We start from the raw sequence: 23,585 nt of genomic DNA on the forward strand, positions 1-23,585 counted from the left end.
TATGTGTGCAGTACTGTGCAACTGTCTCCATTAAATTTTGTTTTATCTACATCCTTTCTCCAATTTATTTTGTGATCCCTGAGCTGTCCTGTGCAAATTGCAGTTTCTAGTTTGTTATTATTTACACATTTGAGCAACTTTTTCAGTGAGGTTTTGAATTAGTTGTTGAAATAAATCCACAATTGTTGTGGCCCCAATACATACCTCTGGGACACCTCAGGACTTCGTCCTTCCCCGGATACATGTCTTCCGTTGTTTACCTTTCAGCTCAATTCTTAGCACATCCCAAGATTTAACCTGAATCCTAACACATCCTTTCTTTACCAAATTGAAAGTATATCGGAAAGCATTAGTCTGCATTATCTTGCCTTTGAATTACAAGGAAATCCTTATATACAATTGTCATTCATTTTCTATGCCAATTAACGCTGAATAGACTATCACTCATCAGTCTGTTAGTTACCTTCACTTTATAATTAATTTTCCTACTTTTTCAAGTCTAGCTGAATAACTCACCGTGAAGCTCTTTCTCTTGTTGCACGTGGCCATCATCCCCCTTTTCTAAGCAACAAGCTCTCTCCTGACCTAAAAATTCCTTGTTATTGTATTTAAAATTTGCACTGTTAACCTAGCTATCTCTGATGTTCTAGCTGCTACAACATCTGTTATCTTGTTTCCTTTTGCATTATATAGTAATATCTAGTATCACTTTGTTACAACCACAGAGAAAGCTGGAGAAATGTAGCAGATCCAGCAGCACTTGTAGAGAGACAAACAATTAGCATACAGTCTGACTGTTCTTGAGAAGTTTGTTATTATTGATTTTTCTGAGTGGCTTCAGAGGTTTTCTCAATGTATTTGCTTTTACAACCAGCGTCATTTTTTTGGCTGGCTACTTCATTTGAACATACTGTGACCACTGACTATTTTCATATGGATAAGTCATCAGGTTTAACAAATCAGATGTTGAAAGATGATCCAATTAAACAAAGACTAATTATCTAAAGAGGTAAATAGCTAGGAGACATCTAAGGCTGATACTTACCGATGAAAGTGCCTGCTGAGTCGGTGTATTCTGTATTTTCCTTTCTGTTTTGTTCAGTTTTGGTAAATTTCTTTTAAAAGCTTTGTTTAAAGGACTGTGTTTCAGGCAATCCCACTTTCCAAAATTCAGTGTTGCAGAGAAATACTTATGACATCCTTTTGGTTCAGTGACACTTTGCAAAATAGGACTTGCGTCTGTGCCAATCTTTTAAATGTATTTTTGTGTATTATTTGGATCAACATGAAAGGGTTAAATCAGCGTAGCTGTGAGCATTTTTAGTTGGGGAAGCATCAGTTCACCACCTGGCAAACAGTTCTGGGATCTATATAAATGTAAATTGTGAACTGAGAGCCATATTTAGAATTCCATGTATAAGATGAACAAGTACTTATTGATCATACTTATTCAGATTTGATGCAGTCATGTAAGATGGATTATCTGATTTTATTTCACAACCCACAGGAGCATTTTAAAGAGTAGATCCCAGCCTAAGGCAATCAACTTGAACCTGGTGATTGTTCCTGTGAACTCCTGGGAAGTGATTGGACAGTTCTGATTGACAGTTCTGGTCTGAGAATCCATCTCACAGTATTATATAAGTAGTTCATATGCAGTCTAGAATCAGAGTTAGACTGTTCTGAAACTCTGCTTGTCAGATGAAAAGCTCAGTGTCTTAACTCACAGCTGCAATTTTCAAATATGCTGTACGAAATTAATAAGACGTGGTTCATCGTGGTGGATGCTGGACATTGTAGTTTCACACACACAAGGTTAAAACTTCAACTCCCAACCTGATCAAAGCAACCAAATTTATGAGAAGGAATTGAAATCCTTACTAAAATTTTCCCATGTTTGCATTTTAAGTACTGCATGATCAGATTTTGTGTGGTGACTTTTTCTCCTCTGGAAGTTAAGATTGCACTTTTTAGTTACATGTAGATTGAGAAGAAAAAATTGGATGGCTTGTGAGATTGTGTTGATAGCTCTTCTTCTCTGGAATTGAGTAAGTGCGTATGAGCAAGTCAGAAAGCATGGATTTATTATATTACAGACATTTATAGTGTAACACATTTAACGTGCAAATACTGTACTCTGACCTTGTATCAATTGACAATTAAAACGAGTTAAACTAAATTTTAAACAGACCTGTATTTCAATTCCAGTCTGTGAAATACTATTTAAGAAGTTAGATTTATGATACAACATTAACCAACATTTCCAGTTCCATACACCTGGATATGATTGCTAAAATGAGATTCATTTTCACGATTGTCAAAAGAGACTAGAAAAATGAATTAGCACTTTAAAATTTTTACCACAGCAAGAATCTAGAGAGAGATTTTAAAAGAGCATAAACCACAATTAATAATGTTTTAAAATTTATCCTTTGACCGAAATAAACATGTAAATCGGATAACAAATTCTAGTGACCACACATGCCGAGTTAAAGGTAGAAATTTGGAAGTGGCTGCCCAAGTTTGTCTGCTCCACCAAAATCTTTACTATAATGGTATCTCACTGAGTGATGAGTGTTAACATACATGGACTACTGCCAAATAACCTCATCTTCATTGAATAATCACTTTTGTAAGCATAGAGTGCTATTCCTTCAGAGTCTAACTTTTGCTGGAGATTTTTAAAATCACATTTTTCTTTGTTCATTTTATCTCCATTTCTTAATTCCATCTTTCTCTCTCTTTATTTTACTTACATTCACTTTTAGGGGAGGTGATGGCCCATGACTAGACTATTAATCCAGAGACCCTGGTAGTGTTCTGGGGACAAGGGTTCGGATTGTGCCATGGCAGATGGTGGAATTTGAATTCAATAAAAATGTAGAATTAGGTATCTTATGATAACCATGCAGGCATTGTAGATTGTCAGAACACCCCATCTGGTTCACTAATGTCCTTTAGGGAAGGAAGCTGCTGTCCTTACCTAATCTGGCCTACACGTGAGTGGAGATCCACACTAATGTGGTTGACACCTGACTTAAAAATTAGGACTGGGTAATAAATGCTGGACTGGCCAGTGACACACACATCCCATGAATGAATTTCTGAAAAGAAACTTACTGTACATGATTTGCCATTGAATGCGGTTTCCTAACTTACAGTTCCTGGTCAGACTTTGCATGTCTGATTAACAATACTTTAATCTGATTGGTTAAGAAGATACACAGGTTCTTTCCCTGCTCAAGCAGACTCTCGATCCTTTGTCGAGGACACTGTGTCAAAATGACTTTCTAAACAACAGATTCCATTGCATAAACAATATGGTGTCTGTCGACCAGTGTAAATGCAATTAATGGTTGACAGCACCTGTCAACTGCTGAAAGCAACATCTAGACTTGTTATCTAAAAAATTATTTTTAAAATAGTTGACATTGAGGAGATTAGAGCACCTAAGTACCATGGCAGAATGTGATTTCACTCTGACAGCTTTGCATTTGAAAATATTTTGTGGAAATATCTTGGTCTTTGGAGACTTTTTTTTCAGCTGATAGTACAATCGACATCAGCCCAATTTTCTATTAATTGATTACTACTGGATGTGTGCATCACTTTGCTGATTTGATCCCTGTCCAACAGAGAGTCACAGTGTTCAGTTGGGATCCATGGATCACATGGGTTTTGTATTCATGTAGACATGTTTGTTAAATATTTTCTGGACCCCAACACCATTGTAGCTTGAAATTAAATGGACAGTACATGAAACCTGACACTTCTAGCATGTCCCCGAGTCACTCAAGCTAACAGTCTACTCACTGTCAGCATAGATACTGTTGCCATTGCCCACAAGCAGAAACATTTTGCACCTTCTCAGTAAGTCTTTTGACTTACCCCCACAGCAACAAAGCAACCGAGGTTTGTTGTCAGGTGTATTTCAGAACAGGTCATATAACTCACTTCATTCCTCCACTTTATCTTAAAAAGACAACCCCAAAGTGCAACAATTTTATACACCTTGTATTTTTGTAACATTTTGGATTTGTTTTCTGCCCCATCATTTACAATTATGCCTTCAATTGTCTAGATCTTGGCTCTGGAACTTCTTACCCTTTTTTTGAAAAGTCATCTTAAAGACTACTTCTTTGACCAAGTTCCCATCTTCATTTCTGTTTATGTGAATTGATACCATATTTTGTCATGTTAGTTACTTGTCTTGAGACATTTCACTAGATTAACAGCATTGCACGAATACTAGTTGCTGTTGGGATGAACCTTTCTTCGATTGACTTGTGATTTCCATGTTTAACTTAATTCACCCTGTCATGCCCCTCCTCCTGCGCTGCACTGCCTAACTGACAGTGTTCGATGTCAGTGATAATGTTTGGTTGGAGTGTTCAATGCCAATATGAATGTTCTTGCCTCAGAGTCAGAAGGCTGTTCCTTCAGTCCTCACCATGACCTGGAACACATGATCCCAGTGATTCTTAAATGACTGTGCTGTATGAGATTTTAACGCTGAGGCCCAATTTGAGATGGATGAAACAGATAGAACATAGAACGTAGAACAGTACAGCACAGTACAGGCCCTTCGGCCCACGATGTTGTGCCGAACTTTTACCCTAATCCCAAGGTCTATCTAACCTCCACCCCTACGTTATACTATCATCTGTATGCCTATCTAATAGCCGCTTAAATGCCCCGAATGAGGCTGACTCCACTACCCTCTCCGGCAATGCATTCCACGCCCCGACCACTCTCTGAGTAAAGAACCTACCTCTGACGTCTCCCCTATGTCTACCTCCACTCACTTTAAAACTATGCCCCCTTGTAATAGCTACCTCCACCCTAGAAAAAAATCTCTGGCTATCCACTCTATCTATACCTCTGATCATTTTGTACACCTCTATCAAGTCACCTCTCATCCTTCGTCGTTCTAAAGAGAAAATCCCTGGCTCTCTCAACCTTTCCTCGTAAGACCTTCCCTCCATTCCAGGCAACATCCTGGTAAATCTTCTCTGCATCTTTTCCAACGCTTTCACATCTTTCCTGTAATGAGGCAACCAGAACTGGACACAGTGCTCCAGATGTGGCCGAACCAGGCTTTTGTATAGCTGGAGCATAACTTCGCGGCTCTTGATCTCAATCCCTGTATTAATGAAAGCTAACAAACCCTACGTCTTCTTAACAACTCTATCCACCTGGGTGGCAACTTTCAGGGAACTGTGAACATGAACTCCAAGATCCCTCTGCTCCTCCACACTGCCAAGAATCTTTCCGTTAACCCTGTATTCTGCTTTCAAGTTTGTCCTTCCAAAAGGAATCACCTCACACTTTTCAGGGCTAAACTCCATCTGACACTTCTCAGCCCAGCTCTGCGTCCTATCAATGTCCCTTTGTAACCTAGAGCAGCCCTCCGCACTATCCACAACTCGACCCACTTCCGTATCGTCCGCGAACTTGCTAATCCACCCTTCCACTCCTTCATCCAAATCATTTACAAAAATCACAAATAGAAGAGGACCCAGAACAGGTCTTTGTGGTACACCACTCGTACCTGAGCACCATGTTGAATATTTTCCGTCCACTGCCACCCTTTGTCTTCTAAGGGTCAGCCAATTCTGAATCCAATCTGCCACATTTCCCCCTATCCCATGCCTCCTTACTTTCTGCATGAGCCTACCATGGGGAACCTTATCAAACGCCTTACTTAAATCCATGTATACCACATCCACTGCTCTACCTTCATCCACGTGTTTGGTCACCTCTTCAAAGAATTCAATAAGGTTTGTGAGGCATGATCTACCCCTCACAAATCCATGCTGACTATCACGAATCAAACTGTGCCTTTCCAAGTGATCATAAATCCTATCTCTCAGAGCCCTTTCCAATAATTTGCCCACCACTGAGGTAAGACTAACTGGCCTGTAATTTCCAGGGTTATCCCTATTCCCTTTTTTGAACAAGGGAATGACGTTTGCCTCTCTCCAGTCTTCCGGCACTATACCCGTTGATAGTGAGGACGAAAAGATCATCGCCAAAGGCCCTGTGATCTCTTCCCTCGCTTCCCATAGAATCCTTGGATAAATCTCATCAGGCACGGGGGACTTATCTATCTTCAAGTTCCTCAACATTCGTAGTACATCTTCCTTACTAACATTGACCTCCTCTAGCCTACCAGCCTGTTTCACTCCTCCACAACTAAATCCCTCTCAGTTGTGAATACCGAAGAAAAGTATTCATTAAGGACCTCTCCTATCTCTTTAGGCTCCGTGCACAAATTCCCTTTACAATCCATGATCGGCCCTACCCTTTCTCTGGTCGTTCTCTTATTCCTCACGTACGTGTAAAAAGTCTTGGAGTTTTCCTTGATCCTATCTCATGCCCCCTTATAGCTCTCCTAAGCCCTTTCTTCAGCTCCTTCCTGGATAACTTGTATCCCTCTTGAGCCTTTTCCGTTCCTTGTTTCCTAAACCTTATATAAGCATCCTTCTTCCTCTTAACCAGTCGTTCGATCTCTCTTGAAAACCAAGGCTCCCCCACTCAACTGCATCTTCCCTGCCTGCTAGGGACAAACATATCGAGCACACACAGTATGCATTCCTTAAACAATCTCCACATTTCAATAGTGCTGTTCCCTGACAGCATCTGTTCCCATTTTATGTTACCCAGTTCTTGCCTAACAAAATTGTAATTACCCTTCCCCCAATTATAAACCTTACCCCGCTGTATGTACCTATCCTTTTCCATGACTATTGTAAAAGTAACAGAGTTATGATCGCAAATATGCCGTGGCATATTTGGAAAATAACAAAATATTCTTGGTGTTCCAAACACTATTGCACTATATTGAACATCACCAAAAACAGACTTCCTGCTCACTTATATAGATACTTATGGTCACTCATATCGAGACGTGTGGTTATAATTATAATCCAACTGGCTGCTGTATTTGCCCAAATGACAATAGTGGCAGCACTGCATGTGGTGGTCATGTTCCATGAAGTATTCAGGATATCTTGAAATGGCTCTCTAAAAACATAGGTATTAAGTTTGTGATCTGCAAAAGAAAAATGTAAAATGGAGCTGATTTTCTTTACAGACCATAGAATAAAAATATTTTGGCTGTTTTCCTTATGGTTTTGTGAGCAGGTATCAATGTGACCCCCCCCCCCCCAAACACAGAGGCTTTATTTTGTATTGTTAATTAACTTAAGCAAAAGAAAAGTTCACTTCAATTTTGGTCATGTCCTTTAAACTGAACCTTTAAGACTATGGATTTCTGTATTGGCTAACGAGCCCTGCCTTCAGCAATGTTTATACATAGGCTGAAACGGCGGGAGAGTGCTTACTAAAGGTAATCATAAGTAATGCTGTAAACGCTTTCTGGTTGCATCTCCACTCCATTTATTTGCCTAGAGCATTACATACTTTGGATTTAATGTTCGTCATTGTCAGATGTGTTAGTCATTGTCAGATGTGTAAGTGGCTGGGGAAGAGCTTTAAAGTCGTTTTAGCAGGGTGATTTGTGAATGTGTCGCGTGTGTGCCCTTATAATGTCATTCCTCTTGCTGACTCTGGGCTGTAATCACAACCAGCAGCAGCTCTATTGTCTGTTTTTCAAAATAATGCATCTGCTTATTTTTGATTGGTCAACTGAAACGGTTCAACCCCATCCTGACCTTCCCTCATGAATATTGATGAGTCTTGAGTGTGGAAGCTGGTTTTATGGTGGAGGCTCGTTACTACAGCAGTCCAGCCATGTCAGTTTGTTTCTGGCTGGGCCCAGACTGAGATTTGGCCATGTCCCTGAGTGCAGATGATGAGGAGTATGACTCAGACCCAGAGCAGGTCAGCTTTCAGCTTTGATTGTGGACACAGTAGAAGCATTTTCATTTTGGAAAAAAAAGCAGAAAGCTTTTATTGGGAAACAATGTATAAGCCTAAAGTAGCTAAGCTGAAGCCAGGCTCTGTTGTACTGAATGATGATTGTGGCTGTTCGTGCTTTTAGGACAGCTGCCAGCAGATGGTTTTTTTTAAACCTTACTGGTGTTGTTACTTTTAAACTTGAAGCATGTGGCATTACAAATCCTGACCGTTTACGATGCCATTATCCGTTACCGAGGTCACGAAGTAATGCCCTGTAAGACATACTAAACCTCATCCTTTAGAGCATTTAACATGCATCTTTGGAACTTTGAGTTCTTAAATATTGTTGAAATACTAATCACAAGCAAATCGACATATGCAGTTGCCTGAAGTATTTCAATATTCATTTCGTTATGTACGCTTTTCATGCTTTAGAATGTCTTTATTGGTCCTAGTTTTTGAGTAGCGTGTCTATAGAGCAGAATGTAATGTTATACTGTAAAATAACTTATATTAGACAGTGGCGTTGCTTAACACTACTGTTGCACAAAGTACAGCAGTTGTTAAATGTTAGCCGTAGCGTAGTATATAGCCTCAAGTGCGCGCGCACAATTTTGGTAAAGAGGAAACAATTAAATATGATCCAGCTCGAAAGCCAGCTTTGCCTTGTTTGCTGCATGGGTCGTGTGGGGGAGGGGCGAGGAAAGGAGAAACCTTACGCTGTTAACAATGAGTTATTCTGTAAATGGCTGTGGTTGTATATTCATGGCACTTCAGAATAATGAATGCTTGAAGACACTTTGGCAGAGAAATTTTAAGTGACTAGCGAGTGTGACTTCGGGTTGAACCCCTCCCGCACTGGAGTGGTTTACTGACGGCTTGGGCCTAAAAGAGTCTCGGGCAGAAAATCATTCTCAGCTTAATTTAAAACGGTTTGGAAGTGCTGGGCCTAAACTGCATTTTAATAATCCAAAATATGATTTGGGATTCAGCCTTTCGGCCGCCGAGCATGGTTTGAATTACTAAGCGGAACCCACACGTTTTTGTTTAATCTGTTATTTAATATCCATATTTATTTCATTGAATATAGTGCAGTTTATGGGCCCTGCCTTATGCAATGTATAATGGATTCATTGTAAGTGCCAAAAGGAATACTGGCTGGGAGAGTTCCTTGAATCTGTTCCCTGTAGGATTCAGTTTCCTCAGCCATAGGGAGAATATCAGTGTAGAGTAAAAATCTATTTCAAACCATCAGAGTTTTTACAGGAAGGTTGTGAGTGTTCATTTCCTTTATTTAAAAAATCTCTACCACACACAGGGAAAAAGAAAGTCGATAGTTTTCTAACTCACACACTTGTAGATTCAAATTAAGGCCACAACTGAAAAGAAACTCCTGTTCATATTGAGGCTGTGCTGGTGTGTTGAAGCCAGACCAGACTCTTGCCATCATTGGCACATTGTCCTATAGTCAAAGATAAGTGATCGGTTCATTATCACAAAGTATAAACTGTCAGTTAGACTTCAAACTCATTTGTCCTCTGGTTTTCCCCTGTCACTTCTGTACCAGTGTTATTCCTAGGCTGTATTTGGTTCTATTTCAAACAAGAGGGGGAACTACATTAAACATTCCAGTCTCGGATACATTGTTTGTATATAATTATATAAATATTTATCAATGCACTTTTCCATCTTCCAGCTGAAAGTTCTCGATAGTAGTTCCCAACCAACAGCAACTTACACTGATGTAAAGCAATGGCTCACAACTGTTATAGTTTATATAGCTGCCTTATGTAGTGAAATGTGAAGAGCTTCATGAGATTGTTACAGAATAAAATTTGAACTTGTGCCCAAAACTTGATATTTGGGCAGAAGCTGAAAAAATTAATCAGAGGTTTTAAGAGAGTCATAAGGAAAATGAGGTTCCGCGACAGAATAGAATTCCTGAGCTAAGAGCCCAGACTGTCAAAAACTTGGCAGTAATTGATGGATGGTGTGCAAAACAAGGGGGCTGCACAGTCCTGGATGATGTTGACCATAAGGTGTTGTTGCAGCTGCACTCATCCAGGCTAATTGAAAGTGTTCAAACACATTCCTAACTTCTGCTCTCAGACGATGGGCACTTTTTAGGGAGTTAGGAGATGGGATACTTGCCACAGAAATTGCAGCCTCAGACCATCTCTTGCAGTCGTAATATTTTTATGACCAGTCCAGTTAAGTTTCTGGTCAAAAGTGAGCCTTCAGGATTCTGATGGTTGAGGAAATGACAATACTGATGAACATCAAGGGGTGACGATTAACTTTTTTGTTGGAGGTGGCACAAAAATACTGCCTGCCACTTTTCAGTCAAAGGCTGAATTTTGTCCAGGTCTTGCTGGAAATGTGAGGGAGCTGCTTCAGTGTCTGAGAACTGTGAATGGTATTGTGCACTATGCAATTATCAGCAAACGTCACTATTTCCCACCTTGTGCTAGAGGAAAGATCATTGATGAAGTAGCTGAAAATGGTTGGGCCTAGAATACTACCCTGAGAAACTCCTGTAGCAATGTTCTGGGGCTAGGTGGATTGATTTTCAAACAAATGTAACCATCTGTCTTTGTGTACGGTACAATTCCCAATGAGTGATTCCCATCAGCCTAAATTTTGTTCAGCTTATTGCTTCACATATCTAAATACTGTCTTTTTTCATCGAATCCCTACAGTGTGGAAACAGGCCCTTCGGCCCAACAAATCCACACCGAATCTCCAGAGCATCCCACCCAGATCCACCCCCCTATAACCCACGTAATCTACACCTCCCTGAACACCTACAGGCAACTTGGCATAGCCAATCCACCTAACCTGCACATCTTTGGACTGTGGGAGGAAACCGGAGCACCTGGAGGAAACCCACGCAGACACGGGGAGAATGTGCAAACTCCACACAGACGGTCACCCGAGGCTGGAATCGAACCTGGGTTCCTGGCGCTATGAGGCAGCAGTGCTAACCACTGTACCGCTGTGTCTTGAATATTGCAGGCTAGTCAATCTCGCATCACTGCTGGAACTTGTCTCTTTTGTTCATCCCATGCCTGAGCCAAGGCTGCAATGGGGTTTGAAACCCAAATTGAGCACTGGGGAGCAAGTATTGCTTGATAGCATGTTAATAACACCTTCCACCATTTTGTTGATGTTTGATAGCAGTGTAGTGGGGTGGCATTTGATTGGGTTAGTTATGTCATCAAGGTATACCTGGGCAACTTTTCACGTTGTCCTGTGGATGTGGATGTGGATGTTAGAAGTTATCTGTCAAAGCTTAACTAGGCACACAGCTAGTTCTGGAACACTATATCCTGGCTGTAATACTGAAGATAGTAGAGCCTCATAATGTTTTTATCCAGTATGTTAGTTGTTTCTTGGTATCATGAGGGGTTGAATTGGTTGAAGACTGAAATCTGTGATCCTGGTGACTTTAGTGAGAAGTAACAAGCGGATGGTTCATCTCACTCCTCTTGAGGATTTCAATGCATTGTCTTTTGCACTAATGTGCTTAGTTGCCCCATCATTGAGGATGGGATGTTTGTGGGCCCCCCTCTAGTTAGTTGTTCACGTCAACCATCATTCACAACTGAATGTGGCAAAACTGCAGAACTTTGATCTGGTTAATTTGTTGTGAAATTTCTTTGTTCTTCCTATTGCATGCTATTTTAGTGTTTAGCATGCTTTTGTATTCCTGTGTTGTTGTCTCACCATTTTGACAAGTTATTTTAATTATGTTTGGTGCTGCTGCTGGTATGCTCTTCTGCACTTCTGATTGAACCAGCGTTGCTACCCTGATTGGTAATCACTATATTCAATCACAAAGTGCCTAATGGATGCCCAGATTTAGTTGCCTAAACTGTTGTGAATCTATGCTATTTAGCACACTGGTAGTGCTACAGAACATGATGGAGGCTATTGTAAGCCTAAGTAAAGGATTTTGTTTTCAGTAAGACTGTGTGGTGATCCTTCTTATTAATCTTGCCATTGATGGATGCAAAAGTGACTGATCGGAAAGGATGAAGTTAACTGGGCTTTCCCCTATGTTGGTTCCCTCACCATCTGCCACAGCCCCAGCGTTTCAGATGATGGACAATGTAGTAGCCTATGTACATTCTAAAGTGATGTTCAACATGGTTGAATGCTGATTCATCAGCAGAGGAAGGCAGTAATTGGCTTATTTCCCATGTTTCCTTGCTTTGATTTATGGGGTCCACTCCCAGTTGATTGTATGCCACCATAACAGCATCTTTAATGGGTCTGTTCTGGCAATGCACAAGAGGTTTAAAAAAAAAATTAACTCTCAGGCTGTGGCATCACTGGCTAGGCTCGCATTCTTTGCCCGTCCCTAATTGTCCAGAGGGCAGTTGAGAGTTAACCACATTGCAGTGGGTCTGGAGTCACATGGCGGCCAGACCAGGTAAGAACGACAGTTTCCTTCATTAAAGGATATTATTGAACCAGCTGGGATTTTCCTGACAATCAACAGTGATTTCACAGTCATCGTTAGACTCCTAAATCCAGATTTTGTTTTAAATTCAAATTCCAGCATCTGCGACGGCAGGATTCAAGCCCAGATCCCCAGAGCACTACCTGGATTAATAGTCTATCAATAATATCACTGGGATATTTCTTCTCACCGCCCCCTACTCCAGGAAATGGTGATGGAGAAGTCTGGGATATTAGCTGTATGATGTTAATTCAGTGAGTGTAACTATCAGGCTTGTACCTAACAGGTCTGTGAGACAGTTCTTCTAATTTTAGTGCAAATTGCCAAGGGTCCGTGCGGAGAACTTTGCATTGTTGACTGGGCAGGTTGTAACTTTATTTCCAGGGTCCTGTTATGGTGCAGATATGAGATTGACAGCTCATTTCAGGGTCAGATTTGAAACCAAAGGTCTGGCCGCCATCAAAACAGGCATCACACAACAAACAGAAATGAAGAACGGTCTAGGCCCGAAACGTCAGCTTTCCTGCCCCTCTGATGCTGCTTGGCCTGCTGTGTTCATCCAGCCCTACACCTTGTTATCTCACCACTTTTGTTAATTTCATTTAATGTTCCTAAAAAAAAAAATTAACCATTAAATCTTCATCTCTTTCTTCTCTGGAAATATTTCAAAAATGTGTTGCAGGAAAGATTGGTTTCTAGGCTACATGGATGTAAAATGCACAGTATTTCTATTTGGTAAGATAAACTAAACAGGCAGTGAATTTGGGATGAAAAAATAATCCTATGGTCTCATTTCACATAAGAATGGTGTTCTGTTCTGCATTTACCCCACCCACCACCCAAAAAACCTTTGAGATAACTGAGTTATGAGAAAAGCATTGATGATTTAGTTTTCTTTTGTGTCAGAATTTATATTCAAAAGGACATTTGAATTATCAGTAATATTTAATAAACTAGGCTAAGTAACCCCAGTAAAACATTGACCCACATCAGGGTAAAGAGGTGAATATTAAGATCTCTTAATCATTTAAGGTAGACTTTGGGATTTGTTTTAACAGTTTTGGTGCTCAAAGGAGTTGTTAAGGCCAGAAAATTAACCTGTTTCGAAACACTCAGATGTTATAATAAGAAGCTGTTTTTTTTTTTAAAAAATGCATTCAATTAACAGAGGTACTACTTTCATCCAGAAGCATGTAGAAGACATTTAATTAGTTTATCTTTTTCTTTTACCCTGATTGGATGAATCTAAATTTGAATAGTGTTTCCGTGCAAGATAAAATTGTGATAATCACTAAAAAGCACATGTTTCATGCTTTAGTGTCGATTAGGGAGGGTGCATCAATCAATTGATCTGTTTACCATTGTAAGGTAGGAATTGTATTTGCATAAATCTGAGGTTCCTGTTTGCTTTCTGTTTTTGGTTTTTGATCGGTTTACTGTGACTGATTACATTATAAAATTGAACAATGACTTCTATCCACAAGGATAATGATTCAGACTGTTTGGTGAGCATCCTGTTAAGGCTCTTCGGAGAGCCAAGTCCACCTTAAGCATGAAAAGCTATCAATTCTTTGTTTTGCAGTCCTTTAGCACTGGACAACTTACCTGTCCACTGTTCATAAACTGTGCCACATGGATTTGACACACCCACACTTGCTCTTTCACCACTATTTAGTAATGCATCCTGGCTGAAATTGTTTAAAAACTGCTGGCACCAATGATCAGTGACAAAACAGTCTTGTGGCATTTATTCAACATCAGTGCGCAGCATAAATTAGAATATTGGGATTGCCATTAAACCAGGATGTTAACAAAAGTCTTTTGTGTTAATTAAGAATTTCATTAAAGCAACTTCACCAACTAATTTCCTTATGATATCTGTGTTCAGATCAGGCATTTGTGCTCAAATGCAAAGTGTGATTAAATGAATGATGATTTTCAAGAGTAACATTGATTTGCTATTGTGTTCTGAAAGGAGCTGTCTTTCTCACAACTGTATTGCAGGCTAACTTAAAATATTAAAAAATTGGATTTTGAAGCGTTAGATTTAGTAGAAAAAAAAAGAATAAAGTCAACAATAAGGGTAATATGCCAAAATAGAGAAGCATTTGAAGTACAAGAGGATCAAGCCTAAATTATTTGGCAGAAAAGCTAACCGGTTGATAGGTTAGAAATAAAATGTGTTCAAATTGTAAGTAAAATCATAGGCTGACTGGCAGAACGCAGAGTGTGCGATAAAGGGGTCTTCTTCAGGATGGCACCTGGTGACCAGTGGAGCTTTACAGGGTTCAGTGTTGGAACAACATTATACAATAATCTGGACGAAGGAACTGAGGGCATTGTTGCCAAGTCTACTGATGACAGGTAGTGTTGAGGAGGCAGGGACGCTGTAGAAGGACTTGGACAGGCTAGAAGAGTGGGCAAAGAAATGGGAGATGGCATACAGTCTGGGGAAGTGTGAGGTTATGCCCTTGTGGTCAGAAAAATAAGGTGTGGCCTATTTTCTAATCGGGGAAAGGCTTTGGAAATCTGAAGCGCAAAGCGACTCACGAGTTCCACTTCAAGAATCCCTTCAGGTTAACATACGTGTTCATTTGGCAGTAAGGAATACAAATGCAATGTTAGCATTCATTTCGAGAGGACGAGAATATAAGAGCAAGAATGTATTTCTGATGATGTATAAAGCTCTGGTCAGACCACATTTGGAATATTGTGAGCAGTTTAGGACCCCATATCTAAGGAAGGCTGTACTGGCCTTGGAAGGGTTCTGAGAAGGTTTACAAGAATGATTCTGGAGATGAAGGGCTTGTCACTTGAGGAGCAGTTGAGGAGTCTGGGTCTCTACTCAGTGGAGTTTAGAAAAATGATGGGGGGTTCTGATTAAAACTTAGAATGCTGAGAGGCCTAGATAGGGCGGATGTGTAAAAGATGTTTCAACTAGTAGGAGAAACTAGGACCCAAGGGCACAGTCTTAGAGTGAAGGGATGACTCTTTAGATCTGAGGGTGAGAGACATATCAGCCATGATTGAACAGTGCAGCAGACATGAAGGACTGAATGGCCTGATTCTGCCCTTGTATCTTATGGCCTTAGAAACCAGTACAGCCTTTTGAAGTAAAATTTGATAAATATCTGAGACAGTGAGATAAACTAATTAGCGAATAGTAGGGCAGTAAAATTTGTTTTGGGTAGCTCTGTGCTGTATGGGCTTGTGCTGTAAATCTCTGTGGCTTTATGTAAAATTATTCTTTCAGATTTTTAAAAACCGTACTATTTGGTCTACTGCTAATTTAGTAGTTTTCGTTTAACGTTACTTGCCACTAATCAGCCCAAACTGAATGTTGTCCAGATCTTGCTGCATATAAACACCGCACTACCTCAGTATCTGAGGAGCTGAGGATTGTACTGAACTTTGTAGAATCATCAGCGAAAATCCCCTTTACAGATTTTCTGATGGAGGGTAGTTCATTGGAATAGCTGAAAATAGTTGAGCATTGGATGCTATCCTGAGGGAATTTCTGCAGTGATGCCCTGGTGCTGAGATGATTCATATCCAACAGCCACAACCACCTTCTTTTGTGCAAGGTATTATTCTGACCAGTGGAGGGTTTTCTCCTTCATTTCCATTGATTTAAGTTTTATTCGAGCTCGTCGAAGCCGTACTGGTTGATATATTGCCTTGGTCAAGGGTACACACTTACCTCCCCTCTAGAGTTTAGCTTTTTTGTTTTCATTTGGACTTAGGCACTAATGAGATCAGATCACTAGTGAAACCAAAATGGAGTATCAGGAAACAGGTATTTCTGAGGAAGTGCATGCTAGATAGCACTGTTAACAAGCCCTTCCATCAAATTGATGGTTAAGAGTAAATTGATGGGATGGTCATTAGTGAGGTTGGATTTGTCTTTCTTTTTGTGGACAGGACATGGCAGTTTTCCACATTACTGGGTAGATGCTGTTATTGCTGTACTGGAACAGCTTGGTTCAGGACATGTCTAATTCTTAAACATAAATCTCTTGGACTATTTATTGCTGGAATGTATAGTCACATTTATCCATGGATAGATTCTTTTCCTATTCCCATGCAACCACTTCCTAAAATTCCCAAGGATTTATACGTTGTCTCCAATGATTCCATCTTGTTGCCTGTCAGCAACACCAGCTGTAGGCACAAGTGCAGCATCCAAATTCTATGTAGCAGCACCAGATTCTAGTTGACGCTTTCATCCACATTGAACCAACTCCGTGCTCTCCGATTGCTTCTTGGTGCAAAAGACTAGGCAGGAAATTGTATGCGATTAGATCTGACACAGGAAGTGTGTTGTGATGACAGGAAATGTGCACCAGTTATAATACGGGTTTTATTATGCTGACAGATGAGCATTTGAAAAGGAAAGTAACGACAAGTAATGTCATTTATGCATGATTCTACACCAGGGCCCTCATCTGTATGAGGGGATGTATTGATTCAGTTTGTTTGCTAACTCTTATAATGTGTATTCAATCAAGGTAAGTTATTTGCAGAGGTTGCGTTAGTTGCTTCTCCAAAATATTAACGTGAGAAATTAGCAACGACAGGTTTGTGATGAATTGCTGACTTTTGACTTCAAACAACTTCTAAGGGGAAAGGAAGAGGCAACTAGAGGATAAAGTTGCTTTTAGTCGAATTCGGTTGATCTCATTACCTAGTCACTTGATGTGGTTGTGCTGCAAATCTCAAATATATGCTGCAGCAAGTCTGAAGGAAGCTAAATTCCTTTAAAACATTCATATTTACAATTATTCTGTGTCATGATGTTGACTGGTTTTGTTAAATGATTTTAAAAAAAGGTCTATTATTGCTAGTCTTGAACAGAGATGCATAGCAACCAGTGTGGCCTGTTGATATGTCTTTCACATAATGAAACACTTCTGCTGTACTGACTTTTTAGTGTTGGTATGTAGGTTTAGCTAATTTCTGTGAATTAGGAGCATTTTGATTTGTGTCTTTAGCCTTCATGGTATATCCTTTTCCATGACTATGCTACAAATATGGGCATGTATACAGCCATTCAAAGAACAGATGTTGTTGCATTGTACTGAATTTTGGTATTTGTTTATAGTCTGCGAAAAAGAAATGTTTGAGCAAACTGAGGTAATTTAGATTCTGCTTTTCTTATTGTTTTACAGCATAGAGCAGTAGGAAGACCAAAAGGAAAGCTTGGAACTTCTGCAGCTGTGAAGCTTGCTGCAAACCGGGCTACAGCTGGAGCACGCAGGAGGAGAACAAGGTGTCGAAAATGCGAGGCATGTCGAAGAACAGAATGTGGGGAGTGCCATTTCTGCAAGGACATGAAGAAGTTTGGAGGACCAGGGAGAATGAAGCAGTCCTGTATCATGAGGCAGTGCATTGCTGTAAGTTACAATATGGTGAAATGTTTCCATTTTCCCACATTTGTGGCTATTGATCTCACACTAGCAAGACTCTTACATTCTTGCCCGACCAAAAATGGGTCTCTGAGCCTTCTTAGATTGTTGAGGTGGAAGATTTTGAGCATGGTAAAACACTGGATGAAGAGGTCTTGGACCATTGTACAGCAAGCATTTCACTCCAGATCAGTTATAGAGTCATACAGCACAGAAACAGACCCTTTCGGTTCAACTAGCCCACGCCGCACATAAAATTAGTCTCACCTGCTTGCTCAAAATTTTCCTATTCATGTACTTTTCCAAATGTGTTTTTAAATGTAATTGTACCCATATTCACCACTACCTCAGGAAGTTCATTTCACATGCAAACCACCCTCTGTTTAAAAAAAAGTTTGCCCCTCGTCATTTTTAAATCTCTCTCCTGTCACCTTAGAAATGTACCCCCTAGTCTTGAAATGCCCCATTCTTGGGAAAAGGCAACTGCCATTAAGTCTATCTATGCCTTTCATTATTTTATAAACTTATACCAGGCCAAGGCTCACTTCCAATGTTCCAGTGAAAAATATCCCAGCCTATCTAGCCTTTCTTTATAACTCAAACCTTCTATACCCGGCAACATCCTGGTAAATCTCTTCTGAACCCTCTCCGGTTTGATGATAATCTTCCTATAACTAGGCGACCAGCACTGGACACAGTATTCCAGAAGAGACCTCACCAATGTCCTGTACAACCTCAACATGACTTCCCAATTTCTATTCTCAAAGGACTGAGCAGTGAAGGCAAGCGTGCCAAATTCCTTGTTAACTGCCCCATCTATGTGTGACTGAACTGAAAAAGTTTGGATGTCAAAGTATTAACTGAGACAGGATTATAGGTGCACTATCTGATCATCCATCCTGTTGACCAGAACTTAGGAACAGTACATCCAAAAATGCTGATTCAGCTGGTTGCAGATTGTTAAATATTCTTCAAGTTTAAAAGAAACCAGGCGATGAAAGAATGTGTGTTCGTTATTGTAAAAAAACAAATCCTTCTAATGGATTAGCAAGTCTCTCCAGTCAACTTAAGAGTATTTTTTTTAAAGCAATGGAGAACCAATATTTGGTACCCATTTTGAGTGGAGTGAATTGGTTTCTTTCAGAATAGTAAAATAATCTATGAAACTGCTTTTAGCATTAGGCAGGAAATGCAGGTATGGTTCCGGATTTTGCTTAAAAACTGCATGTGTAAATATTGAATAGATTTGGCCGTAATGCTCCATTTGGTTCAGTGGCTGGCTAACACTGTCAAAATTCTTATGTTCATTTCTAGTCATTTGACTGAGTGCCGGGAAAAGTCTGGTATTCAGGTTATCCCAAAGGGGGATGGCAATGTGGTTAAGAGTGAATTTGCACTGCAAGATTAAGGAGGGAAGTACATATCTGCAAGTGCCATAAGTGCAAAGGTTAATTTCTGGGAGGACCTGCAGTAACCTGCCCCCCTTGCCTGTCCCTGCTGCTGTCCCATCCCCAAAACATTGATACCTTCAGGTTTCTTTTCACATATTATGCTTTGGAGTGTAGGATCATCATATTTTCTTAGCCCATATTCAAAGGCAAAGTCGCTGTCAGTTCTGTTGACATGCCTTGCAATATTTATCGGAAAAACCTAATATTAATGTTTTTGAGGTGTGGGGGCACGTTTTTCTGTTTACAAAGCATACTGTAGTTTCTTAATGAATCACTGATTTCAAGGCAGAGTGGTATTAGTACATCCAGAATGCTGTAAGGGCCAGAGTTCCAGGATTTTGACCCAACGACAATGAAGGAATGGCAGCAAAGTTCTAAGTGAGGGTGATATATGACTTGGAAGGGAGCATGAAGTGGTTTGTCATTGCTGCATTTGTCCTTCTAGCTGGTGGAGGTCACAGCTTTAGGAAAATAACTTGCTCAGTTTCATATGTTTTGGATGTAATACTAATGAAGGATTCATATTGCATTTTTTATTTCTGCTAGCAAAATTGCAACTTTTAAATAAATTATGAAAATTTATTAGAATTAATTTAATTAAGGTGTTATTTGCAAATTGCTATGAGTGTCAAGAATTAAGAAGAAAAGACTGCTGATAATAAATACGTCAATTAATAGGTGGATTGGATGTTTCTCTGCTGCCTTACAGCCATTTCTTTCTTTAGTTTTTCATTCATCAGTGAATTAACTTTTTAACAATTAGCTGCTTGGAAGGCATTAAAGCTCAGGATTAATATGCCGAATCTTTGGCTAATTTTAACTTCTTGTTGACAAAATCACATTGGAAGAGACATTTTTCAAGTAAAGCAACCTAGCTTTGATGTTAATCTTCTTTCAGTCTCAATGGCACAATGACCCCAGTAATACTTCACCTGGACATTTAAAAAAAACTTTTTGATGTTCAATCCAAGCTACTGCTTTATAGTTTTAGTCTTCAGGTGCTTCAGTCAAGTGCAATTTTCCCACCTGTAGGTTAACCTGTTCTTAGGGAGAATATTGCTAAAATAAATTTTCTCATGAACTGTTTGCACAAGCTCCAGTTCCAACATAGGTCACTCAATAATCGTCATGAGAAAGTCCAAGCTAATTCACCTTATCCCTGCTGTCCTACAGCAAATTCTATAGTTAAGTTAGTGTAAATATTACATCAAAAATGTATGTCCTCACATTTTGTTGAAATATGGTTTACTTATCCTTTCTCTACTTTAATTTTCCCCTTCATACTTACATTCCATAATAATGCTCTTGCAGGTGTCATGCCTCTCTGAGTTGTGCACTAGAAGTAGAGCCCAGCCATTTTTGGCGTCATCACAAAAATACAAAAGTTAATCAAAGTATGCAAATTTCCTTAATATACTTGTGTTTATATCCAGGTTAACAGAAAGCATAGACTATGCTTCATAACAAGAATGACTATTATGGATAAATAGATTACAGCTACAGATAAACAGCTGTGGACTGTCGACACATAAAACGCTACCAGTTAAAACTGTCAACCCCGTAAACTTACCCTGCGCACGCTTACAGACACAGTGATGTTGTGGGTAGAGGGAAAGCCTGGGGAAAAAGTTCAATTGTTCCTGTCCCCAGAATTTGCTGACATGATCCTTTTGGCTTGCCAGTACTTAATGCTCCTTGAACTCTCTTCTCCAGAGACTTTCACTTGCTTGCAGGAGCCAAATAGCAACTAGAATCATAGTATCCCTACAGTGTGGAAGCAGGCCATTTGGCCCATCAAATTCTTACTAACCCTCCAAAGACTGCTTCATAATTTTAAAAATTTCTACCTTTTTGATTAAATGCAACATCTTATATCACTTAGTGATGTAACTTGCCCTGTTTAGATGTCATTTCTAGTTCTCCCTTCGTGCACTTTCCTGACAGGTAAAATAGATTGGATACCTAGTAGCTTCAGCTCATCAAATGTCTATGTTAGCCATCATTCTGCTGTCCTGCTTCTTCCTGCATGTTCCATGGTCACCATCCTTGTGGACCTTTTTATCTACACATATCCACACCGGTAAACCACCACTGTCACCACGTTTGCTCTTGGACGAACCCAGCCACCACTTCACACTGTCAACTCTTATACTCGGGAGCTAACTGACACCTATGACTTATGTGCTACTACCAGTTTGCTTTGAAAGCAGTGGCAGATAGGCAGCTTGTGATGGTGCAGTGTGCTGAACAGTAAATGTTTCATTCATACAGGAGTTGGATATGCTCCTCTAACACACCATGTTACATCAATATCAGAGCTGTCAAATTTGCCAGCAGTTAACATAATAAACCCATTGCATTGCTCAATCAAATGGTCTTTTGTGAAAGTCAAAGCTGAAGAGTCCTCAGTGAGGTTAAGTGGCGTTTACAGTCAGTTGGGGGGCACTACCACAATTAGTTACCACTGAAGGAATTGGCCGCGATAGTAAAAAGTGAAAGATCGTGTGAAAAAATTCATCCTGGACCTTAGTGGACTGGTGCTGTGAAACTCCCTCAACACCATGCTGCAAATAGGTAAATTGAGGACATTACTTGCATGGTGGACAATGGGGATCCTGTGGATGTGGTGTATCTGGATTTCCAGAAGGCATTTGACAAGGCGCCACACCAAAAGGCTGCTACATAAGATAAAGTTGCACGGTATTACAGGTAATGTATTGGCACGGATAGAGGATTGGTTGACTAGTAGAAAGCAAAGAGTAGGGGTAAACGGGTGTTTTTCTGGTTGGTGGTCAGTGGCTGATGGTGTGCCTCAGGGATAGTGTTGGGACCGCAATTGTTTACAATTTACATAGATGATTTGGAGTTGGGGACTAAGTGTGGTGTGTCAAAATTTGCAGATGACACTAAGGTGAGTGGTAGAGTAAAGTGTGCAGAAGACACTGAAAGTCTGCAGAGGGATATAGATAGTCTAAGTGAGTGGGCAAAAGTCTGGCAGATGGAGTACAATGTTGATAAGTGTGAGGTCATCCATTTTGGTAGGAATAACAGCAAATTGGACTATGTTTTAAATGGTAAAAAATTGCAGCATGCTGCTGTGCAGAGGGACTTGGGTGTCCTTGCGCATGAATCGCTAAAAGTAGGATTGCAGGTGCAGCAGGTGATTAAAAAGGCAAATGGAATTTTGTCTGCCATTGCTAGAGGCATAGAATTTAAAAACAGGGAGGCTATGCTGCAGCTGTATAGGGTCCTGGTGAGGCCACACCTGGAGTACTGTGTGCAGCTTTGGTCTCCTTACTTGAGAAGGGATATAGTAGCACTGGAGGGGGTGCAGAGGAGATTCACTCGGTTGATTCCAGAGTTGAGAGGGTTGGATTATGAGGAGAGACTGAGTAGGCTGGGATTGTACTCATTGGAATTCAGAAGAATGAGGGGAGATCTTATAGAAACATATAAGATTATGAAGGGAATAGATAAGGTGGAGGCAGGGAGGTTGTTTCTACTGATATAACAAGGTGTAGAGCTGGAGGAACACAGCAGGCCAAGCAGCGTCAGAGGAGCAGGAAAGCTGACGTTTCGGGTCGAGACCCTTCTTCAGAAAAAGGTTGTTTCCACTAGCAGGTGAAACTAGGACCAGAGGGCATAGCCTCAAAATAAAGGGAAGCAGATGTAGGACTGAGGTCAGGAGGAACTTCTTCACCCAAAGGGTTGTGAATCTGTAGAATTCCCTGCCCAGTGAAGTGGTTGAAGCTACCTCGCTGAATGTTTTTAAGGCAAGGCTAGATAAATTTTTGAACAATAAAGGAATTAAGGGTTATGGTGAGCGGGCGGGTAAGTGGAGCTGAGTGTCAAAACGATCAGCCATGATCTTATTAAATGGCAGGGCAGGCTCGAGGGGCCAGATGGCCTATTCCTGCTCCCAGTTCTTATGTTCTTATGTAAATCTATCCCCATTTTCAGGGATACCTTTAGGCTGTTTCCTTCTTAAAGACAGTCTCCATGCTAGTGTGAATTACATGGGCCTTGTATCAAGGATAAAACACTGATTAGCTATCCTTGAGATCCTGATGCTGTGTTATCTTCGAAATTCAAAACACAGCTCTTTACTAAGGAACATTTGAAACTATATTCACCTTGCACTTTCATCCCAGTAAAACCATCTCTCAACAGTCAAGACACTGAAACCAGGTTATTGGCAAACTTCAGAGCAAATCACATGAGCTCCTTCACTTTATCGTAAATTTCAGACACCATTCCAAAGCAATCTTACACATACAAGCTTTATAAGGTTGCATATTATAACTGTCTTAAACCAACTCTTGTTGTCTTGTACCTTTTCTGAGAAACAGTTTTGAAATGCCCAATACAACTCAGAACTAGAGTAAGTGGAAATTGGGGAAA

The 23,585-nt window shown here is 40.2% G+C and overlaps 1 protein-coding gene across 1 annotated transcript in view; it reads left to right on the forward strand.

Moving 5' to 3' along the window:
* Nucleotides 1-23,585, forward strand: part of LOC109917965 (lysine-specific demethylase 2B-like) — a 158,697-nt gene that overhangs the window by 126,789 nt on the left and 8,323 nt on the right. Inside the window, exon 13 of the mRNA XM_048611721.1 lies at nucleotides 17,497-17,721. Within this exon, the coding sequence (XP_048467678.1) occupies nucleotides 17,497-17,721 (225 nt within the window). The remainder of the gene's footprint in view (nucleotides 1-17,496; nucleotides 17,722-23,585) is intronic.

Source organism: Rhincodon typus, chromosome 24 (genome assembly GCF_021869965.1).
Source record: "Rhincodon typus isolate 14 chromosome 24, sRhiTyp1.1, whole genome shotgun sequence".
Classification (NCBI taxonomy): Eukaryota; Metazoa; Chordata; class Chondrichthyes; order Orectolobiformes; family Rhincodontidae; genus Rhincodon; species Rhincodon typus.